This window comes from Sphaeramia orbicularis, chromosome 19, assembly GCF_902148855.1.
Source record: "Sphaeramia orbicularis chromosome 19, fSphaOr1.1, whole genome shotgun sequence".
Classification (NCBI taxonomy): Eukaryota; Metazoa; Chordata; class Actinopteri; order Kurtiformes; family Apogonidae; genus Sphaeramia; species Sphaeramia orbicularis.
Window position 1 is genome coordinate 34852315 of NC_043975.1, and position 17239 is coordinate 34869553.

The window sequence follows — 17239 nt, forward strand, 5'->3', positions numbered from 1 at the left end:
TTTGGGTGAGGTCAAGGGCGTCACAGATGGACAGCCCACTACTTTTGGATTCATAACTTTTGAATCGGACAAGTTTAAGACAAATATTACACATAATTAGAAAGGTCTAAATACCATCTTAAACATACTCAAAGGGCAAAATTTAATTTGAAATATTTTTAAATGAAAAATATCAAAAACTACTGCGTCACGGAGGGACAAAAAATTTACGTCTGTTTTTTGCAAGAATTACAAAGTTCTCAAAAGTGAAGTTTCTATGACATTTTCATCCTAAAATGTATTCAGTGTATACCTTAAACCCTCTATTTTACAACTTAATAATTGGTCAGAGGAAAAAAGTATTTGATCATGCCTAAATAGCAAGAGTTTTGACAAATGGCTGTGTCACAGATGGACAACAAAAGTAAATATCAAAGTAAGCATTTTTTATTTCAGTTATCGATATCATATACTTTTATTTTATATTTACAACATACAAATAATATTAAAATTAAATTCAAATGTATTTTGCGTTGATATATGCATTTATTAATTTTAAACACTGTATGCTTCGAATTTGACACAAATAATATAATAGTCAAATATCAATGTATTTGGAATAAATTTAGTTTATTTATGAGAGTTTATAAAATGAACTCAGAAAACTTTGTCACTTTCCAAACATTCACACTAATAAAACTCCTCAATTTTTTTTTTCTCATTTCAAAGTACATTTTCCTGAAAATATAAGTAATTACCTACCCAAAAATATAAGTTTGGTGTAGATTATTGTAATAAAATGTTTTTGACCAGATGTTAACCTTCCCTTGACTTTGCCATTTTCTCAAATATACATGAAAAAAAGCTTTACCGGATACAAGGACAAAGCATGTACACCATGGGACATGCACATACTACATACTTTTGCATCACTTGTCTCACTGTATGTGACATTGATTGGTTAGTTATAGATGTTGGAATGTTGCTAATTCAGCTCATCTTTTTTCTTTCATCTTCCATTTGTTTTTTTTTCTTCTTTTGTTTCTGATACAGTAGCATCATTTAGCTTCACAAAATCAGTCTAAAAGTCCAATCCATCCACAAAGTATTTTCACATTTTAAACAAACCAAAACAATATGCAGCTTGATCTGGATCTTGGCCTGAGAGAAGTTTCAGACGCGCAAATTCTATTAGGATCAAACTAAATATTAAATGTCATCAATATTAAATCTAATAGCTCTCCAATTTAAGATTTCATTTTGATTAAAGATAAATCAAAATAAAACATTGCAGACTACTCATGTCATTTCGCAACCCAGATCCACACTCATCAGTATTTTATCTACCCTGTGGACATTTACACGCACAAAACAGCCTCCATTCTTTCAACTGCCCTTTTTAAAAGCTTGTCATATTTGCACACATCCGGAAACCTGTTGACATATAACAAATCTTTCATAATGTAATATAAAATACAGAGCACGAACAACACCCACATTAAATTCAGACTGACTCTAACTCCAATTTTCACCTAGAATATATGCTGATAGATTGATTTGAGAAATACCACAGTCCCTTAATTCAATACTGTTAAATTTAGACAATGAAAAGTAAAACCACAGAAACTTTTTGTTGTTGATCTTTTTTTCTATCTGTCTCTGAATTAAAATGTAAAGTAACTGTTTCGCTTCATTAAATAGCCGTAATGAATATGTGTTTTATTCCTCCAGACTGTACTGGTCTGCTTCAGGGGAGGAGAATCGCAGAAGTTGCTGATTATTTGGAACAGAGGTGTCACTGTGGCATATCCGCCCTGTATCTTCAAGGTGAGGAAAATCCATCTGGTATAAACTAAGAGCAAAATGTAGGGTTGTTTTAAAATGAAGACAGTGCTGCTTTGTCCTTGCTGTGGTCTATGCTCTCTAAGGTTTTCAGTGAAAAAAAAAGAACACATAAAGCAATAATTGTGACATCTCAAGTTGAGTGGCACAATGTATCTGCTCCATTGCGATTTACTTGTGCACAATAGTCACATCACAGGTCCTGCAATGTAGGAGGCAAATGAACTTGATGTGTTCTCATGTAATTTCAACCTGGGTACCTGACACACACTGCACACAGCGATCCACTAATCACAATCGTTCTTAATCAGTTTGCCCAAGCAGACCACGCCTCTGCACATGTGGTGAGTCGCTGGTAACAACATTGAAAATTGAACAACGAACAAGAGAAAATCACCGAAAACGTAGATTTGGTGCCAAAAAGAAAAGCAACGTCAGTTATCTGGAATTATTTCAGCTACAAGAAGGATGAAACTGAAACACGTGTTCTGTGTCGAGAGTGTCTTGCACCTGTTGGCACAACGAGAGCAAAAACACAACTAATTTGTAGGGATGCACCGATACCGATACCAGTATCAGGTATCGGGTCCAATACTCAGCGTGTGTACTTGTACTCGTAAAAGTACTCTGATACAACCACACTGATACCACTTACAGCAGTGTGATACTTGCAGTTAAGTGCAGCAGGTACGCGGCAGAGGAGTAATGTCAGCAATGTGGAGATTTTTCACAATAAATGACAGTGACAAAAGTAAAGCTTACTGCAAGTAACGTTAAAAACACAGATGAATACAGACGGAGCGTTCTGTCCGTCCTCTGTGTACATTCCATCCGTTTTCCAGGTGCTCACAGATGCGTACCCAGACGGAGAATACCAGCGGGAACCGTGGAGGTAGAGGATCTGTTCAGAGCGACTGTGTGAGTTAGAGAAAAACTACTGACAGATTTATGACAACTACCCTCATCAATATCAGTACCAACTAGGGCTGCACGATTTTGGCAAAAAAAAAAATCCCGATTTTTTCCTCTAAAAACTCGATTTTCGATTTCTATTTCGATTTTTGGGTATAACTAGAAAAGACAACAGAAGTCAGCATGTCGTTTTCATGAGCAGCCCACAATGCAAGCCACTGCTCTGACCTCAAAGCTGTGATGGGATCACGTGATGAACCCACAGTTTTGTTTTGTTTTTTCTCTTCATTAAATCTTTAAAATGAAGTAGAGTATTCAAACAATGTATACAACAAGAAAATAACATAAGTTTGTCAGGGGGAATACACTATAATAAAATGTCCAAATCAGAGCAAATACTTATGTTTTTTATAGCCTTTTTGTTTCCACATTTATCTAACAGCTTTAAATAAAGTTCAACATCTTACAAAATATAAATAATATTTGGTTTTGTGTTAAAGAACTTACATTTGTGAATGAAAAATTAGGCAAGTAAGAGGACTAAATTAATTATTTAAAACCCTTTCCTTACCCTTACCCTTTCCTGGGTATCTGGTCCACAGCAGTGATACCAGTGTCAGTCAGTGACAGGCATCAGTCGTGCGTGCGTGGACCAGGTTAATATAAGTGATCCACATGTGGTTCTGTTTAAACTGAGGGATCTGTGTGTGGAACAGACTGACCCAGGACACGCTGGAGGGATTCTGTCCTGGAGCTGGTGGATGTGTGTGGGCACAGGGCTGTGTGGGCTCCTCTGCTGAGGCTGATGACCCCGAGACCCAGACCCGGTTCGGAAGACAGTACGGTACGGATCCGGGACAACGGAAGATGAGTGATCCCCATCTCGCTATATTTCAATTGCGGGATCCCTGCGTGAAGCCACGGCTTATATTGCTATAAGTACTGCGGGCTCATTAACAGATTTAACGTCTGTGGTCATTACACAGACTTCTGTGACAGACCGCTGTCACAGGAAGAGCCTACGGTAGCCCGCGGGCGCGCGGAGGCGCGCGGCCCGGAGGCAGAAGAAAGATGAAATCGATTTTACGATTTCCCTTTTTTAAAAATCGTCCTAATTAAAAAATCCGATTTCGATTTAAAATCGATTAATCGTGCAGCCCTAGTACCAACATTAGCATCCACATTAGTGTTACCTCTGTCGTCTCCATGTTTATTATTATTGACTTTCGTCTTCTTCGTCTCAAAAAACTTTACTTTTCTTTGTGGTATTCAGCCAGTATGGTTAATTAATAGTGGCGCCCCCTGGTGGATTGACTGAGAAAGGCTTATTCCGACGCATTAAATATCAGTAGCAGCTCTTTGTTACAGTCAGGCTAATGACAACGACAATAAAGCACATTTTCTAAAGTAACTAAGAACTGTAATGGTATTACTAAGTACTCACATCGGTACTCGGTGTCGGCAAGTACTCAAATGTAAATACTTGTACTTGTACTCGGTCTAGAAAAAAGTGGTATCAGTGCATCCCTACTAATTTGTCTGACCATGTATGTCGGCACCACACAGCTATTATATCCTCCTGAGTAGTTTGTCATATCGCAATATATATCGCAGGGTTAAAAAAATTGCAGCGTCAGTTTTTTCCAATATTTTGCAGCCCTAATCTCAAGGTCTGCCGGAGCATTTAATAACACTGAGCCTGTTTTCAGATACAGATGCAGATACAGATACAGACAACTTTATTAGTCCCCAAGGGGGCAATTCAGTTCAAGCAGTTCCTGAACATAGAAGAACACACCAGCAACAACAGCAACAACAGTGACATCAAGCAGAAGACAACAGACAGTACAGGAGTACAACATGTCAGAAGACACCACATCAGTACATAACCAAGGCCACAAGGTCATGCACACTAGGGCTGCACGATATTGAAAAAAACTGACATTGTGATTTTTTTTTTTAACCCTGCAATATATATTGCGATATGAAAAAATACTCAAGAGAATATAATAGCTGTGTGACACCGCTGTAAATGGTCAAACAAATTAGTTGTGTTACCTCTCACTGTGGCAACACAGAACACATGTTTCAGTTTCATCCTTCTTATAGCCGAAATAATTCCAGATAACTAACGTTGCTTTTCTTTTTGGCACCAAGTCTTCGTTTTCAGGGATTTTCTCTTGTTCGTTGTTCATTTTTCAATGTTGTTACCAGCGACTCACTCCATGTGCAGGGGTGTGGTCTGCTTGGGCAAACTGACTAAGAATGATTGTAATTGGTGAATACTTGTGCGCAGTGCGTGTCAGGTACCCAGGTTGAAATTACATGAGAACACATTGAGTTCATTTGCCTCCTACACTGCAGGACTGCGATGTGACTATTATGCACACGTACATTGTGATGATGATGCTCAAACGATATATTGTGCAGCTCTAATGCACACCAATACTCCGATCGTTATCCGATTTCTGAAGTTATCGGATTAATCAAGTGCTTGTGTAAACAGGATAATCTGACAGGCTCTATCTAAGAACAGCAGTTATGTGATTATGAGAAGTCGGATAAACACACATTTCTCCCCAATACTCTGATGTCTTCCCGCATGTATACAGGTTAATCTGATTTATTTGGTTCTTTTACGTCTGCACATATGTAAACACAATTAAAAATAGTAGAGATCAGAAGTTGCGTATTCAAACGTGAGTGGAAGACAACAGGAAGTGTAAGTCTATCATCACTACATACGTACATATTCCGAAAGAAAGCCGATAATGGACTGAAGTGTCTAAACCAGGGTTTTTCAATTATCGCATTTCTTAAGTGCATGTAAATGGGTTAGATCTGATTATTACAATTATCCGATTACTCCCAGATGTCGGACTTTTACGGTCATGTAAACGGGCTCACTGTTGGCTGTTAAGTTCCCCTGTAGACCTTGATATTACAGTAGTCTAGTCTTGAGACCTCAGCATTCATGCTCAAGAGTCTTAAGTCCAAGCAGTGCTTAAGCACAGTAAAGGACTCACATTAAGGTATATTGTGCATCCCATATGTCAAATGGTTTTTACTTTTCAAGCTGCAAAACGTGTAAGAGTTTAACCCATAAGGACCCAAACATCCACTGGTGACCAATATTATATAACAAGTTAAATACCTGTTGATCCATTAATCCTATCAATCCATGTCAGTAATTGGAAAATACAGTTATTCATCTTTTCACAGTCATCAGATATGATCTGTTTGGACGTTCAGAGGCTCCATAGTTACCATGGGAACACCATCATCGTCTACAACATTGATTCACCAGTAAAACCCATGGAGTTGGACAGTGGATGGAGACACTGGGTTTATGTTCAGATAATGATGTATTTTACAGAAAACGTCACTTTTTCTGCCATTTTCTTTGTTTCTGATATAATAACCCTCAACTTTAATCTGAACTTTTATGAACATCTACATAATCAGTAAATTAAATACAGGAAAATACCTGATTTATACTGATAAAATGCAAAATACATCTTAGAATATGATAATAAATGGTGATGAATCACTTAAGAAAGGTTAAATATAGAGAAAATTTCACTTGGGAACTGACACAAAAGTAGCTCTGGATCTTTATGAGTTAAGGTTTTTTTTATATAAGACTGAATAATTGAAGTGAATAATAAAAAAGTATGTATTTGTCAAGGGGCCAACTTTTCTTGCGTGTCTGGCTGGCTGCGAGTATGGGGCAAAATCCAAGCGCTGTCTGACCATCAGAAGGCCCTCATCATCCAGACGTCCCACCTGAATCCTGCACCTGCTCAGGGAGATGTCTGCTCCGCTCCCACCGCTGACCGCTACACAAGCGCAGGTTAGCACCATGATGCAAATGTAGAACATAAAAGCAGTGCAGTTAATAGTGTGCTATCAAAATGCAGTATCTATAGAGGCAGTGTAGGAGGTACAGCCTATTTTTACCTCAGTTGCAGGTGGTACTGTATCTGTATTTGAGGGAGAGTTGTACTAAGAGTCAGACCTTAATGTCAGGTTTTAATTTGTTTTTTAGTACACGTGGTCATAATTATAACTTTTTCTTTTTACTTATTTTGACCAGCTCTAGTTTGCAAAGTTAAAAGTGCTGGAGTGTGGATTGACTACAAACTTAAGGCTCTAACAGTGCTCGAGTGTTCTAGTGGATATAAACTATTCATTACATTTATTACCATCACCAAGGAACGGCAGAGGTTATGTTTTCCTCGGGGTTTGCCTGTTTGTTTGTTTGTCTGTTAGCAAGATAACTCAAAAAGTTATGGACAGATTTGGATACAATTTTCAGGAAATGTTGATACTGGCACAAGGAACAAATGATTCAATTTTGGTGGAGATCGGGGGGAGGGGTGCAGATTTTTTTGTTTGTTTGTTTGTTTGTCTGTTAGCAAGATAACTCAAAAAGTTATGGACATATTTTGATGAAACTTTCAGGAAATGTTGATACTGGCACAAGGAACAAATGATTAAATTTTGGTGGTGATTGAGGGGGCACTGATCTGCCTTGGCGCGGAGGTCTGCGCTCTCCGACTGCTTTTCTAGTTGTATTTACATCTTCTTATTGTGCTTGTAAGTTTCTATAAAGTTTCTAGAAATTATAATGTCATTGAAATTGAAGACACACTCCTGCAGTGACTGAAACTGGATGATTTAGCAGTGCAGTGGCATAGTGGTTAGCAATTGTATGTCACAGCATGAAGGTTTCACAAAGTGGAGGCTTTCTTTGTTGAATGTACCTGTTCCCTCCACCCCCTGTTGAGTTTTCTCGATGTCCAAGTCCTCCAGTTTCCATTAACAACTAGAAGCACTCGGAGAGCGCAGACCTCCACCAAGGCTGATCAGTGGCCCCCCCCCGTGGGCCCCCCCATGCCAAGGAGGTTATGTTTTTGCCAGGGTTTGTTTGTCTGTCTGTCTGTTTGTTTGTTTGTCTGTTCGTTAGTGTGCAACATAACTCAAAAAGTTATGGACAGATTTTGATGAAATTTTCTGGTCTGCGCCCCCCCCGTGGGCCCCCCCACCCCCGATCACCACCAAAATTTAATCCTTTCTTCCTTATCCCATTTCCAACAAACCCTGAAAATTTCATCAAAATCAATCCATAACTTTTTGAGTTATGTTGCACACTAACGGACAGACAAACAAACAAACCCTGGCAAAAACATAACCTCCTTGGCAGAGGTAACAAGTACATTTACTATAGGTTAACTCTCCTCTTAGTGCTGATGAGGATCTGGAGCACATTCAATGGCAGCTCACAGAGTTACGTTCTTATGCTCATTACTAATGGTAATGCTAGGTGCTGTGTGTATTAGAATAGGTAAAATGCAGAGACCCAATTTGCCTTTGGGGAATATAGCAAGAAAAGCGAGTTAATCTTAACCTTAACCTTAAGACTGTTGAAAATGGCTTATTATATTGCTGAATGTAAGAGTAAATAATCTGCTTATCCAACAGTACAATATAAGCACAAGAAATGTATGCATATTATTATTTTTTTTTTACCTGGTCTGTATGTAAAAAATGGCTTTTTTAATTATATAGTTGCACTTTTATACAGAAGCACTTTTTATATAGTTGCACTTTTATACAGAAATATTTTAATACTGATATGTTTGGTGTGTTTGTTGTGCTTGATGAATGTATTTATGTGTGGGAAGAGTGTAGTTTGAATGTTTTTTGTGTTCCTTTTATATGGGGGGCACGTGCAATTTCGTTGTATTCACTATGCAATGGCAATAAAGCTTCTGTCTATCTATCTATCTATCTATCTATCTATCTATCTATCTATCTATCTATCTATCTATCTATCTATCTATCTATCTATCTATCTATCTATCTATCTATCTATCTATCTATCTATCTATCTATCTATCTATCTATCTATCTTTTAATTGCTTATTTCATTCGGTCCTTGAAACACAAGAAGAGATGCTGTAGAATTATATGAAAGTGTTGAGGCGTGAAAACACTACAGTGGCACCTCATTACACTGCTTAATATATTTAAACAAAAGAATGAAAAATATCAATGTATAATGAAGCTACACAAAACATAAGCCTTCATTATAAAAATAAAATCCAACCTGTTCTGCTCTCTAGAAACATGATCCACATACACACCTCAACATTTGTCATTGTCAGACATAACTTATTCAAAGTCTCATACCCCAGCAGTCACCCAGAGACACTAAAACAGAAGTGACTCTAAATTGCACTAATCTACATAAATACAAACCAGCAGGAGCACATAACAGGCATTCAGAGATGTTGTTTGTGCTTACCACAAGGTGAAAAGTAATGAGGCGAAAATGTTGCAGCTCTTCTGAGGCGTGATCCAAATTATAAAAACACACCACTATATGATATTCTCTGTTGTATCTCAAATGGTCTGTGTTAAATAGTACTCTGAAAGACGGCACCCTGCCTAAATCTGTTTTGCAGACATATTTTAGTGCCTTGTGTAGTACATTTACTAACATCTGTAGGAAATTGAATGTTTTGCGGTTTGACAAAAGTGACTGAATTGCTATGAGGTTTTTGGCATTTTTTAAGAAGCGTGCACTTCAAGTAGATCTGAGCTGTTTTGTCTCTCTTTCAGCGTCCGCCCTGGGGTTACAGATTGGACTGGTTATAGCAGTGCTCCTGTTGTTTGGACTCGGAGCTGCTCTATTCACATATTTCTACAGGAGGAGGTAGGAACTGCTTCGTGCGTATTTGTTCTCTTCCACACCAAGCAGATTTTACACCATAACGACAGACCCTACACTTTTTTCTTTGTCTTTTGTCCTGTAAAATGATAAGGAACTCATGATGATTTTTGGTATTTAGGAGTACAAGTGAAATTCAGGCATGATTCTGAACTGTTACATCAGTTGTTTACACAGTTAACTTTTTGTAAACAGGAGCATAACACCTTTTGGAGTGTGCATTTTGAGCTTTTCAAACAGAGAGCATACAATTGTGAATGACATCATTAAAAAGTGATTCACTCTATTTAGGTGCGTTTGTTCTGGTCTTTGGAACTGGTCATGCTGGCTCGCTAAAATAGTGTCCTGGGGTATCAGAACGGAATAGAGCCATTAGTGATCTTAACTGCACAACTTGCGGTTGACCGAAATGTATGCTGTGAAAAAGGTCTATCGTTATTATGCCTTCAAATGGATATATTTAGTCTTTTTATGTCTGAATACAAAAGAAAATTCAAAATTAATCATAATACTGTTTCATAAGAATACTTAGTCACACAGAACGCAATAACTCCACTTATGTCTTGTGTGTGACTAAATTACTACCAAGTAATATATAAAAAAACTTCACAACTCGGGAGAGTACTCATAATCGGAGAGGTTTTGGAGACTTTTCATTGCCAAAATTTCGAACCTCTCGTAAACGTTTTTGTGTGTCTGTATGTGAAGTGAAATTTTGGAACAGTCTGGATATCCAACACAAGCAATACCAAAATATCCACAGATTTAAACTGATATATAAACAGATGGTCTGGTCCCAGTACAAAGGTAGAGGGTCCTAATACTTATGTTACATTAATAATTCTGTCTTGTCTTATTTTATTTGTTCCTTGTTTCTTGTGTATTTGTTGATTGCTATGTTTGTTTGATTATTGTTGTTGTTTACTTTGTCTTATTGTTTACTTTATTATGTCTTCATTTGTGTTGCCTTCAAGGATTTATGTATGTATGTATTAGGGCTGCGCGATTCTGGCAAAAATGTGAATCACAATTTTTTTTGCTTAGAATTGAGATCACGATTCTCTTGCATGACTTTTTTCACAAAATATTTATTGCACTGCCATCAAGGAAAATGGATGCTTTTACCTCTGATTTGCGACTTTCATATCACTCCGCAAGTAATCCGGTCACTTATGGTCCCAGTTGCTAAGCGACGTCAGCTGATCTGTGAAAGTTTGCAGTGCAAAGAAACTTCCCAGCCGGCACAATGGAATTTTTTTAATATGAAATTTTTGGAGAGGGCAGGACTTTTGATTCTTGGTTAAAGGCTGAGTTATCCTCACCGGCAAAGAAAAGAAAAGAAGAACAGCAGAAGTCAGAGAAGTGAAAGTGAAAAGACACTTGGATCTGGATGACAGAAAAGAAGACCGACATGAGATTAACACCGCCGAATGGGAACCTTTATTGGGCACAAGTTTGGATGGGTGACTTTTGCCACTACCACTTTGGTTTTCAACCGTTTCACTCTATTTACTGCAAATGTTCCTCCGCTGTAATTCACTCTTTCCTCACTCACCTGTAGCCGACAGCAGCAGGCTCACATGTTGTAAAGACGCTTTACCATTGGTTGAGGAAAGAGGCAGTGGCGGTTCTGCGTTTGTGGGCATTTGTTTGTAATGCAGCCTGTGAAATAAAATGCTTAAGAATCGTCCGTGTTTAGAAATGAGATCGTATACATGTGTGAATCGAGATCACGATCTTTTAACGATTAATCATGCAACCCTAGTATGTATGTACTTATTTATTTATTTACTTTTCTGGTATGGCAGTGTGGGTGTGTATGTATGTGTATGTCAGGATGGTACGTGAGGTTAATTACTTACGAAAGTTCCAAGGGACTTGACTTTTCATATATTATGCTGATAGGAAGCTAAAGGATAGACTGTTGTGTGGAGAAGGGGTGGGATTAAATAAATTATACTTCCTCCCACTCCTTTTCTAATGTACAAATGAAGTCATGTATTCCTTCATTCCAACATGCCTTATTACTACCTGTTTTATTTCTAAGGACAAAGTAAGAATACTTTGTCTTGTTGCTTATTCGAAAAAAAACGAAACTAAAAAAAAAATTGCAAACAAGCTCTTTACTATAGCATTTTATTATGAATGAAAAATCATTACCATCATTTCTAAATGTGCTGTATGTCATGTGACAGTTTCTTGCAGCAGGATTTAGGTAACAGAACACTAAAGGTTGCCTTATGTGGACAGTTTTAGGGATGTGATCTATACCAATGACGCATTTCTGTAGACTTTAGCTGACACATTTTCAGCATGGTGGCATAATAAATGTGTGAAATGTCAGCAGTAAATGTCAGTTTTAGGTGTTACACAGAACTAAAGAGCAAAATCCACCCTTACCAACATTCTTATCTGAGCAGTCAATAAAGGGAAATAACAATACTATGCTATATATACATATACATATCAGAGAGAGAGAGAGAGAGAATTGTTATTTATGGTCTTTGTAGTTTTTTTTGGTATTTTCTGTAAAGGTAGGGTAGAAATACAAGACCTATCTTTACTCACAAAGTAAGAGATATGTGCATAGTACATGTACACACTCTGGCCAAAATAAACATACAAAACAAAATCCCACATGCAATTTTGGATGCCTTTAGCTTTGGTGACATTACTTATTCACTGTGTCTTCGTCTATGTCACGTCCATGGTTACATTCATTTTCCTCAGCCCACTCCATGACGTCTTCTCCATTACATCCCACAGATTCTCAGTGGAGTTCAGGTCTGGACTCTGTGGAGGCTTATCCATGTGTGAAAATGATGTCTCATGCTCCATGAACTATTATTTCAGGAGCCTAATAAGCTCATTAAATCCTGGCATTGTCCAACCTTTATACTCTTTAGAAAATGGGTTTGATTGCATCATTTTAGGGGTTAAGTAACTTGTTGCAGCTGAAACATATTAATCACTAGAACCAAACCAATGGAAGAATCTGAACTATTTGCTTGATTAAATCTATGTGAGGACATTTTTTTTTGGTTAGACTGTATATATTTTAGTAATCGATGGTAATATACACGCACCAGCCACTCTATTAGGTGCTAGTATTCACAGGGTGGACCTAAATAAATGAGCCAGTGAGTGTATATGCTGCTGTTGGTGTTGTTTCAAAGACCAAGTAGTTGTGTTTTCAGACATGCTCTTTTGCATTCCTCAGCTGTAACCAGTAGTTGTTTGAGTTATTGTTTTCTGTCTATCAGCTCAAACCACTATGGACATTCTCTTCTGATGTGGCATCAATCAAACAAAATTTTCTGCCACGCTCTGAATATTTTCTCATTTTCACACCATTCTCTGTAAACACTAGAGATGTTTGTTCATGAAAATCCCAGTTGATCAGTAGTCCAGCCTGTCTGGCAACAATAACCATATCATGTTCAAAGTTACTTAAAGGGGTCATATTTTGCTAAACCCACTTTTATTAGTCTTTGGTACATTTATTTGTGTATTTGGACCCTAATAGTTCCAAAAAGTTTGAATTTGAACCCTCCAGGTGCTGCAAAGCTATCTTTATATTGATTTTGGCAAAAATCGAGTGGATTTCTACTACCATTTTTAAAAAAGCAAAATATCACTTCTTTAAAACACCTTTGATCTAAACAACAGTATTTTGTCTAAATGCAGTGAGTTGCTGCTCCATGACCAATTAGATACTTGCGTGAATGGGCAGCTGAATAGGTGTACCTAATAAAGTGGCCAGTGAATGTATTTAATGCATACCTGTAGTAGTAGGTGATAAAATGCTTTTGTTTCAAACAGGGATGTAACGATTACCGGTGTAACGATAAACTGCGGTAAAATTCTCGACGGTTAGTATTACCATTTAAATTCTAATTATCATGGTAACCATGTTTGATTACCGCACTTTTAACTCAAACTTGATAGGGAAAATGGTCAAACAATGGCCATAAGGTGCCATCTTTAATGCACATTTGTATGTTAGATGTTTACATGCTAATATTTAAATGTTTTTCTACCAACAGAAAGTACATTGTGCTTATTACACTGGGTTACTAAAAAATGTTTTTTGCAAGTTATCTAGGTTTTTTCAACTGAATTAGGACCATTTTGCACCGCCAAATCCAAAAATGACATCTGTTTTTTTCAATCAGGTCAGGTTTGTTTGCTAATTTGATTTTGAAAAATTTGATCTTCTCACAAAATTGATTACATTTTTGTGACTTTATCAGTTGATTTTTTATATAGTTCTCACCCAAAATAGGTTTTAAGAGAAAGAAAATCGTTTTCTAACAGGATTCCCGTTAGGTACAATGATGTATTCACCGCAGATGTAGCAGAATACGTCGGGCTTATTTTTGCAAGATCTTCTAGTCGAAGCCATTTCATTCACCTGTCATATTAAAAAAACCATTAATCATAAATTGGCAAAAGTAAAATCTTCAGAACTCGTTTATTGCTAGAAATATGAAAGAATTTCGTATCATATGACGTGAAAATGGCCATAAATGTAAGCAAAAATGTTAAAAAGCCAATATGTAGCATAGTTCAGAAAGTTGACCTGATTGAGCAAAATTAATGTGATTTTTGGATTCAGCACACCAAAATGATCCTAAATCAGCTCAGAAAACTTAAACAATAAATTTGTTGTTGACCAGTGTTATTTTATTTGTTTGTTTTTTTCAAAATACAGCTTGGTTAAATTATTTCAGTGTGTGTTTAAGTACTTTTTGAATGTTTTGAGCACATTTTAACAATACCATGATAATAATGATAACCATGATAATTTTGGTCACAATAACCGTGATATGAAGTTTTCTTATCGTTACATCCCTAGTTTCAAAGATATAACAAAGAAACACTCAGTCACTGTGAATATAAGGAATGACTAGAGTTGTGTTGTATATCAGAAAGGCAGGGACACAAAAATTATATATCTATTTTTTTAAATCATATTATCAATATTATTATATTGTATTATTATTTTATTAATTATATTTTATTAATCAAGCAAAAAGTAAAAATGACAATAAGGATTTGTGATTATCAAAATGAGTTCATTGGAATACTGAATGATGAAATGTATTCTTTGCAAAGACAAGAAAATCTCTCACCTGTATGCACACACTTCACAACTAAATCCACAAAGTTCACAGCTCCTCAGTAAGTGAACAAGTGGTTTAACATGAATCACATGAGGGCAGAGTGTGGGTAAGTGTGGGTACATGTTAAAACTACTAACACTACTACATTCCACAAGAACTGTGAACATGAGTGACTTAAAGCTGTGATGTTAATGCACTGCAAACTGAATCTGTTTATTGTTAACAATGCTGTTTCTATTCTCAGGCGTCCTCTGGACTACTACACCATGGAGCTGAGTGAGCACGCAGAGGGACTCTCAGATCTATAATTAATGCTCGCAATCATAGTGTTTTCATCTGTGAGTGTGTTTGTGCATGGGATGACATCGGGTAGAAAGAGGTTGAATTTGACTTGTATATTCCTTAAAGAGGGTTGCTTTCATGCAAGTGCCTCTACAAGTGTCCTGTGTTTTTAGGAGATTGTTTATGAAAATGTAGTCATGCTTAAACTGTGTGGTTGCATCCAGCGTATGATCTTTCGTGGCCTAGGAGACATAAAATCAGACAACCCATGAGGAATGTGACACAATAAAAACATAGTAGCATATTTTTATAAAAGTTATTTGCCTTTGAGCAGTGCTGGTTACTACTTACAAGAAAAAAAAGGAAGCTAAAAGGGAGGATTTTGAATGTACTTGAAAAGTAACGTCTGAAATGTCCTCGAGACCAGTGTGTAGGATTAAGTGGCATCTAGTGGTGAGGTTGTAGATTGTGGCTGACTTAATACCCCTTTAGTTCCAAGTTCCAAGTACTTCCCTTTGGTTTGTTTATTGTGGGTTCCTGTACCAACGTGTCAGGCTTTATTTCTACATGCTCCTTTCATATAGCTTAGTGCTGGTCAAACTACTTCACAAAAGACTGACAATCCAATAATAAAAACAACAATCTGAATACTAGATGAGATTGGTTAAAAGGCAAAGCATATGTCAAATGCTAGGACAATGAGGTGTTAAATGTGTGATGTGTAAGGTCTATATGTACTTATGTGGTTACATAGTTAGGCTAATGGGAGAATAGGTGCATTTCCATCCAGCTGCTTGTATTTGCATTTTCATTTTGATCCTAAGAAATCCCCCATTTAAAGCTACACCTACCAATGTGGCATTTCTCACAGCACTTAGTAAAAGTTTGAACATGAACAACCCGCCTCCCTCCAAAGCCCCACCCGCTTCCCAAGTCGTCAGAAATCAACACATGGTCAGAGCCCCGTAGCAGCACTTTTTGACGCAGGGGGTACCCCTTCCATGTCGAAATCCAACGCAGGGCAGCCTGATTGAACTGCATGTAAATCCCTCAGTGTCGTTGAGCTCTGACGCTCTCCTCCTTTTACCTGATGCGCACGGCGGAGGTGGAGGTGGACGTCCAGTCCACTTCGGCATGTCTGCGGACCCCTCCCTCGGTAATCAGATACATCATCCACCTGCCGCAGCTCCTGTTTCATCAGTAGACCCTGAATTTAAGGGTCTGGTCTGTGCAGTGCTGGGTCAGTGTCTTAAACTGATGAGGTGCCCAGACGGGCGTGCATACTGTGAACACGTGGCCTCCGCGAATTTTCCGTGGACATTTGAGGTTTCATAGTCCATACATTTAAAATCCTACATAATCCTACATTGTGTGACACCAAGTACATGTACGTGTATGAGTACTGCAGTCATAAAAGCTGACCTTTATGCAGACCTGTCTGTTTAGTCCAGTACACCTGACTTCCGGACTCTTATCTCCATCCTTCATTCATCAGACTCCTGTTTGTTCTCCTTAGTTGTTGTTTTTGTTAATAAATCTGTTTTTTCCTTCCACATGTGCATTTCAGTCCTATCCATTCACATCCTTAGACAGTAGACTGTGGTCAGAGAAAGGAGAAGCACCGTGAGTGAAGTGTCAGATTCAGGGGTACCCATATCGGATATGGAGACGGCGATAATGGATCAGATGCTGGACGGCAGTAATAGATGATTGACAGGAGGCTCAGTCAGGTTCAGCCAATTATTTCATTCGGACCGAATAAAATGATTGGTCAGACTTTTAGCAGAAATATATGAGAATTAAACATTTTTGAGTTTCAAAACCTGGTGGATTTCTTTTACATTTTAGTTTGACACGCTTATTAGGAGCATTTTAAGATGACAAAAGAAAAGTGTAAAAATGCCACATCGTGCGGTATAGCTTTAATATGCTGGAAGAAATGTTTACAATATTGTAAATGAAAAGTTGGCATCTAAATTTATATAGCAAATTATCATGCAGGTGCATGTGTGGATCAGTAAGGAAAATGTAGCAAAACAAAGATGCCATATTAGATGGAAAGAGTAATGAAATACTAGTATGTATAAAGCTGCAGGACCTAATGCTAGACACAGGCTTTGACAAACTGTGGAAAATTCTGAAAAGAATGTAGAGTTTGAAATAATATTATACCGTTCAGCCGGGGAGTTGAGTTTTCAGACAAAATGCCTGTTACATCTCTCTGCTCCTCATTGAAAAAGCTCAGTATGTTATTAAATTCAACACTAGAAGAGATATAAAACATGCTGATAAACCAATTTTTAACAGCAGTGGATGGAAATGCACAAGAAATCACTTCTTTTTTTTTTTTTTTTTTTTTTGC

At 37.4% G+C, this 17239-nt stretch overlaps 1 protein-coding gene across 3 annotated transcripts in view; it reads left to right on the forward strand.

The window, feature by feature from the left end:
- Positions 1–16277, forward strand: part of LOC115410618 (uncharacterized) — a 39643-nt gene extending 23366 nt beyond the window's left edge. For all 3 annotated transcript variants that reach the window (XM_030122343.1, XM_030122342.1, XM_030122341.1), the window contains 4 exons: positions 1711–1806; positions 6422–6586; positions 9361–9454; positions 14840–16277. In XM_030122343.1, coding sequence (XP_029978203.1) covers positions 1711–1806; positions 6422–6586; positions 9361–9454; positions 14840–14903 — 419 coding nt within the window. In that variant the 3' untranslated portion in view covers positions 14904–16277. The remainder of the gene's footprint in view (positions 1–1710; positions 1807–6421; positions 6587–9360; positions 9455–14839) is intronic.
- The last annotated feature ends 962 nt before the right edge of the window (positions 16278–17239 follow it).